The sequence below is a fragment of the Pteropus alecto genome, unplaced genomic scaffold, assembly GCF_000325575.1.
Source record: "Pteropus alecto unplaced genomic scaffold, ASM32557v1 scaffold987, whole genome shotgun sequence".
In the NCBI taxonomy this organism is placed as follows: domain Eukaryota; kingdom Metazoa; phylum Chordata; class Mammalia; order Chiroptera; family Pteropodidae; genus Pteropus; species Pteropus alecto.
The window spans coordinates 37,381-44,520 of NW_006439219.1; the positions used below are offsets into that span (position 1 = coordinate 37,381).

A 7,140-nucleotide genomic window follows, 5' to 3' on the forward strand; every position below is an offset into this window, starting at 1 on the left:
AGTGCCAGCCCTGAGCCCCGCCCCCACAGCCCCGCCCGAGAACCAAATCTCGGAGCCCCGCCCCGACACCCCAGCCCTATGAGGGTTAACCCCAAGCTCCGCCCATAGGCTCCTCGCCCTATGAGGCCGAGCCCTCGGAGCCCCGCCCCGGGTCACCTCGCGTCCGCAGCGGCTTCGCTGGTCCCCACTTGACCTCTGGGTGGACCAGGCACACGCGCTGGGTCCCGGCCGGCAGCAGAGGCTCCCTCCTCAGCAGCTCCTCCACGTCCTCCTCCTCTTGCTCCGCACCTTCCGGCTCCTCGTCCTCCTCCGTTCCCGCTCGGCGCCTACGGCCATCCGCACGTGGGCCCCGGCCTCCGCCCCCTCGTCCCTGCAAATCCCCTGGGTCCCCGGGGCCGAAGGCGGTCAGTGCGCGCTCGGGCCAAGGTGGCAGCCGTGGCGCGACCCTCAGAGCCCCGCGGCCGCGAACCACGCGAGAGAGGGAGACCCCCGGGCGGACGGCGGCCCGCAGGGCCCACATCCCGCGTCCGTCCGAACGCAGAGGGGCGGGGCCTAGGGGCGTGCTCCCGTGCGGACTCCCCATTGGCCGTCCGCCGTCACGTGCTTGCCGCCGCCTGATTGGTGGGGAGCGGGCTCCGCCGGGAAGCGCTTGTCCGCCCGGGGAGCTGCCGGCGCTTCCCCCTCCCCACTCGCACCTTCGCGCGGGTTCGGGGGGTCCCAAACGCTGTCTTGCGGGTCCAAGTGCGGGCCTGGGGCCCCAGATTTTGCCTTGGGGGCCCGAACTCTGGCTTTGGGTCTCGAGTCCAGTTTGGGAGGGTTCCGAATGCTGCTCGGAGATTTCGATCCAGTCGGGGAGTTCTTAGTCTATGTTAGTATCCTGAGTGTGGTCCCTTTCCATTCCTGGGGGACTCGAACCCTGCCTTGAGGGTCCCATTTCATCCCTGGAGGTCGCAGACCCAGTCTTGGGAGGTTGGAGCCAGTCCTCGGGGGTTTCGGGCCCTACCTTGGGGGTGCCATCTGATGCCGTCCTCAGGGGTCCCCAATGTTTGAGGGGCTTCCGAAGTTGCGCTGGCAGCCTGAGTGGCCTCGAGGGTCCCAGGCCCTGCCTTCGGGTACGAATCCGGCTGGCCGATGTGTCTTGGGAGATGACAGCAGAGCCCACTGTCTAGCAAACTGAGAGAGAAGGGCTAGTTTCAAACAAGTGGGGAGGGACTTGTTTTTACAGAAAAGTTTTAATTCACAGGTTGTTTTTTAAACGTCTGCAGAAAGCATAGCCCTTCTAACATTTCAGGAGACAGTGTTACGTCATTCTGACAGAATGAGGACACGCCGGAGGGCTGTACAGATGCAGGAAGATGCATTCTGAACGAATGTGATCCTGCTACGCATATTAAAAATTTATTAGTCAGAAAGGAAATGGGTCAACTCTTAGAATATTGACCCGGCGTTGACCGTGAAGCCATGGGCAGGTGATCATTCCTAGGTGCCATGTCCCTATTGATAGAATGACAGACTGGATTAAAACTTAGAATAACAATTCACAATATTGTGAATTTTGGTGGTTGATAGCCTGTGGCTGGTCCCCCTGCCGCTCCATCACGACGGCTTGAGACAGCAAGATGGCAAAGGAATGAGGACAAATGTGTCCATAAAAAAACGAGGTCCCTTGTCTCAGCAAGGCTGCCTTTGGGGGAGGCATGCTCTGAGATGTTGAGGTGCAGGCAGAGACCCCAGAGATCAGATGGGAATATACTGTGGTCTTGTCATGCTGCCTGGCTTGAGATTCGGGCAGATCACCTCATTCCACCTCTAGACAGAGTGCTGTGTCATTTTGGGACCAACGCAGTGGGGGCGGATTCCTGAGCACTCATTGTCTGTTGGGCTTTGCTTTCCTTTGCCAATGTCTGGTTGCTGTCCTGGCTGGATCACCAGCATTGTCCCCGAAGCTTCAGCAGCTCTTTTGGGGGGCGGGGCAGGGAAGCAGTGAGGAGTAACATTGTTGGTAATGAGGTAATGTATTTTTGCTGCTTTATTATTGACAGTATGTAATATGACTGTTGGTAGGGATACAAGTGACAATTGCAGATGTAATTGGTGCTGTGACAGGTATGCGGATTGTAGGCTCTCTGAAACACCCAAACATGGACAACTGTGCATAATGTCAAGGAGAATTGGTGATTTACCTCTGCACCCTCACAACCGCTAAACAATGCCCTACGATATTGTACCTCCTGTGAGTTTAGTCCTTTCCAATTTTCTTTCATTGTTTTACTTTGGTAAAACAATTTCTTTTCTCTAATGATAAAAATTTTAAATGTCTGGTGGTAGGCTGTGTACTCAAAGTCCCCGGTTTGGAATTGTCTGCACCCTTGAGAAAGATTTAAGGAGTGAGCTGTCATTTGGCTGTGTCACTACATGGTTTGCAGCTGCAATTTGGCTTTTCTTGTGTCTCAGTGGGAGGTCTGGCCAAGACGTGATGAAACTCGTATCTGTCTCCAAGGGCAGTGGCCATGACGGTGCTTGTTAATAAGAGATTTGCGATGATGAGAACCTGGCCAAGTTTATGTACATTTTTTATCTGGGTTCTAAAATGTGTTTTTCCCTCTGAGGAAGAAAGTAACATTTATGTAGATAATTAGAAGGTGCAGAAAAGAACACAGAATAGAAATCACTTAAAATGTGAGCACACAGATAACCACATAGTACATGTCAGCCATGTAACATTTTTTTCTGAGTATTTCCCATCTGTGGTCGGATGAATCCACCTATGTGGAACCCAGAGATACAAAGGGCTGACTCTATGTGCGTGTATAGTTTTAAAATTTTTATTCAGAATGGATTCACATTATATATACTGTGTTTTTAAATTTTTTAAACTTAAAACATATCCTGAGTATACTTTCAATAAGTACTCAGCACGGTGTATTTTGGGCTGACCACAATGTGACTCGATGGTTATTTTATAGTTAATTTTATATTTTATAACATTTATAAAATTCATGTTTATATTTTATCATACCTAATGTTAATTGGGCTATAATTTCGTAGTTTCATACTGAAAGTAAATAACATCACCACTGTAATTTGTATTATATTTGTAGTGGATGGATCACTGAAATGTAGACAAGGTGCTAATTTTGGCTTCAAACATGAACGAGAACCTTTTAAAGCACAGGATAGGGGGCACAGCCAGGAGCTCGCACGGGGAGGGGGTGCTGTGGAGGGAAGGGGGCTGGGCACTGAGTGGGGGAGCCGGGAAGGAGGTCACCTGGTGAGGATGTGTGACCCCAGGTGCGGGGACTGGGAGGTGGGGTCACCTGGTGAGTGAGGACATGTGGCCCCAGGTGCAGGGTTTGTGGGGCCGTGTGGTGTCACCACATTTTTCTGGGTAAGTCTCAGGTCCAGAAGAGACCCCATGTCTGCTGCTGCCCTGCAGTATCCCCCGCTTTCTGATTGCTCCAGAGTGTGAACGCGGGGTGCTCTGACCCTGCCCTAACCCTGTGGTACCTCTCTCCTTTCTGAGGTCCTGTCCTGCTGGCGTGGGGACAGGGACTATTAAGGGGTGTGGGGTCTGTGTCCTGCTGAGGATCAAAACTCCTGCTGTCATTGGGGTGGCTGCTGTCTGGGGTCCTCTGAAGGAGCTCCGATAGCACCGCCCAGCCCCAGAAGGACGGTTCCCTGTGAACAGTGAGGGTTTTGGTGATGGCCACAGGTGGGGAGTCTGTGCCCAGAGCCGTTTGTGAGACGCGGAAGGAGCCTCCCATATTCGTGACAAAGAGGAGTGGAATCGGAATCTCAGCTGGCAAGACGTCATAAAATCAAAAACGTTTGTCACGCGCGTCACGTGGTGTTTACTGGGTTGGCCCTGTTAGCGCGCGGCGGCCCTACCATGGGGTGCATCCGCAGTGTAGGCAGCCACCAGCAGCACCCCAGGGTACACCCGCTGCCCCTCCCTGCCCGGCCCCTGGCGCCCCGCCTGCCGCCTCTGCGGCTCTGGGTCCCCTCTCAGGGGGCCGTCCGGCGTCCGGCACCTCTTGGTTTGGAAAAAGCAGACTTTCGCGTCTGAAGCTTGGCCTGTTCTGTGGCTGGAGAACCCGCATTGTGGGGGTGCGGGGGTGTACCTGGGGCGGATAATGAGGACCCGACCCGACCCCCACAGCCCTGTGGCCACCTTCCTCTGCCGCGCCGACGCCTCCAGGGGACTCCCCGTGCCCCGTCCTGCTCGCTCAGCGCTGGCGCCGCCTGCCGGGTGCGTGCGGAGGGCGCTTCCGGCCCCAGGCGGCCGTGCGGGGTGGACCCGGGACCTCAAGGGCCCCGTGGCGTCCAGGCCCGCGTGGGCGCACGCCGCCTCCCTTGGTTCTGTGAAAATGGCTTGCCCGATCGTGGGGCCGGGACCCTTCTGGAAGGGGTCCAGGGACAATGTCTGGGACTCCACGGAGCTGCTCGTGCAGTGGCTGCGCTCACCGCGCCGTGCACCCCACCCCCACCTGCTGGACACGGTCTCTGCAGGTCAGTGGGCCATCCCTGCGGGTGATCCCTATGGGGTCCTCGCACTGGCTGGTGGCCGCCACCACGGAGGGAAGAGCTGCAGGCCAGGCTGAGAGGTCCGAGATGACCTGATGTCACTTCTCCTGTCGCTGAGGGCGGTGTCACGTCCGGGGGCGGAGGGAGGAGCTGCAGGCCAGGCTGAGAGGTCTGAGATGACCTGATGTCACTTCTCCTGTCCCTGAGGGCGGTGTCACGTCCGGGGAGGGGGGGGGTCTCGGTGCTGGGTGTGGGGCGCAGAAGCTGAGGGAGAGAGAACCAGGGGCCATGGAGAGGGGAGGCACATAGGGAGGGGTGGCCCCTGCAGGTCGGTGGGCCATGCGGAGGGGAGGGGAGGGTGGGCAGAGGGGCGGGGAGGCACAAAGGGAGGGAGGGGAGGCCCACTAACCCCGGAGCAGGAGCACAGCTTGTCCTTTAAGTCTTTCCCGGAGGGACTGGGGCGCCAGTGTCTCAGTGGGCACAGGGGACGAGATGGACAATGAAGGAGGACTGGGGCCTCCTGGCCCCGGGTCTGGCTCATCTGGTGTGTCCTGTCCCTCTGTCCCCATGAGAGGTCCCAGGATGGCTCACCTGGGCATGAACAGGGAGTCAGCTATGCAGTTGGGTCTCTCCTGCCGTAAATTCAAGTTGCGTGTGTTCCAGCTTTTCGGCCACTGTCCCCTCCAAGGGCTACTATTCTGCCTTTCTGGCTCACCGACCGGGGCACAACATTTGGCGGGGGGCACACATCAGACTGGGGCAGCTGATCGCCAGGTCTCCTGCCCCTTCTCGCTCAGCCCACACTGCACAGCGGGCAGGGCGGTGGCGCCTGGGGCTGCATGCGTCAAGGTCCGGCTCGAGTGTGAGCACTTGCCCGGTCAGCCGAGTGCTGACATTTAGTTTGTGGATGTGGATGCTGGGAGGGGTGGGTGCCCGCTGGCAGGAAATAACCCTTGCTTCCCCCTGGGGAGGGCAGGTCATGGGCAGGTCCTCTCCTATGGGGCATTGGCGGGTACAGACCCCTGGTGCCCGGCCTCCTCTCCGCCCCATGGATGACCCAGGAGCCTTCACGAGGATCCCGTGGGCTGTGGCTTCCCGTTTCGGTCCCTGGCGGGTGGAGGTGGGTAACGAGGAGGAAAATCAGTACTTTAGAGACCAACACCAACTGCACCTTGTTTTCCACGGCAATGTCACAGGTGTGAAATGTGATTTCCAGGGGCATCTTCTTTACACTTGTACGTTCCATTAGAAGGGCCCTGGGTGTCACCGTGGGTAATGACCCCCTCAAACTGACTCCCTCAATCTTAGGACCCAGCCCTGATGCAACAGGACCCTCTGTGATGCGGCCGTGATGTCACACTCGGGGTGGGACCCTGCCCCTCCCAGGGTGGGACCCGTCCCCCAGGACCCCTCCCTGCACTCACAGGACCCAGTGCTGAGGTGACGGGAGCCCTACTTTCTGAGAGATGGACAGACAGCTTCTCCCATCCACTAGGGGACGGACGGGTGGACGACAGGCCCATGTGCCCAGGGGTGGGGAGAGGGACCGTCAGGCTCATGCAAGCTGGTGGGGGTGAACACAGCTCGTCCTCTGCCTCCATCGAGGGCCTGGTCCTGTCCTGTCCGGGGCGGGGGCTTCTCCCCATCCTCACACAGACAAGTCCACTGTTTCCAGGTCATTTCAAGTGGAGACAGTGGGAAAGCACAGGTGAGTGAAAAGAGCAAGAAACCGCTCACCTCCGAGCTGAGACCCAGTTTTCTCCATCTTTGTTCTGTCCTTTGCCTTTTGACATTGTGCTCAGTTTGCAGAAATGCCACAGCAGCCCGGGGACCAGTTGTGTGAAAGCTTAGAATCAGCACAGCTTGCCCCAGGCGATTCCACTGGTCCTGGGGTGTCTGGGACCCTCTGCAGCCTGAAGCCTGCGGCTTCCTCTGTCCAGGGGGGTCCTTCCTACTTCTTCCAGCTTCTGGGGCCTCCAGACCACAGAAGGCTGCCAAGGTGGGGGATGGGCCTGGTGGGGGGCGGTCATGGACACTTTGTCACTGGTGCTGGGCGGGCGAGGATGAACGCCAGACTTCAGAAGTGGGGGGGCCAAGAAACCCCTCCACACCGTCGTGCAGGCTGATTACTGCGGACAGACGAGGGGACCCACATCCTGCTTGAAGGCGCAGCACTGCAACCCGCACGTGCACGACACGGATGGTCTGGGCGCGGACCTCAGCATCGGCAATAGAGGAGTCGCCGGCGACGCTGTGTCCTTGTCCACGTGAGCTTGTGGTCAGGGGCTGTGCGCGGAGCAGGACCGAGGGGACCTAGGGGGATCTGGGGGCCGGGGTGGTTGCACTGAGGCCCGTCCACACCTCAGTGGGCGCCGCTCGCATTGCCTGCTCCTGTTGCTGTGGGGGTCCAAGCCCCGCACTCACAGCTCCCACTCGTGACCTTTTTCTCATCCCCCTTTCCAAGTCTTTGTCCCTTGCTCCCGACCTTGTCCCCCTGTCCTATCTCCCCTTGTCTGAGCCACCCCAGGCCACATCCATGCTGCACCCCTGAGGCCCCACCCCTTTGAGCCCTGCCTGGTAGAAACCCCACCCACTGCACGTGCTTCTGCCGGCCTA

The 7,140-nt window shown here is 58.2% G+C and overlaps 1 protein-coding gene and 1 long non-coding RNA gene across 2 annotated transcripts in view; one reads left to right on the forward strand and one right to left on the reverse strand.

Annotated features, from left to right (window-relative positions):
- The window catches only part of GTPBP6 (GTP binding protein 6 (putative)), a 9,286-nt gene extending 6,098 nt beyond the window's left edge, over window positions 1-3,188 (reverse strand). The window contains exon 1 of the mRNA XM_025050035.1: window positions 157-3,188. Coding sequence (XP_024905803.1) covers window positions 157-583 — 427 coding nt within the window. The 5' untranslated portion in view covers window positions 584-3,188. The remainder of the gene's footprint in view (window positions 1-156) is intronic.
- A 1,184-nt stretch (window positions 3,189-4,372) lies between these two features.
- Window positions 4,373-7,131, forward strand: LOC112483516. The gene is made up of 3 exons (XR_003047648.1): window positions 4,373-4,509; window positions 5,833-6,523; window positions 6,646-7,131. It is a non-coding gene; the product is annotated as an uncharacterized LOC112483516 (long non-coding RNA).
- Window positions 7,132-7,140: the final 9 nt, after the last annotated feature.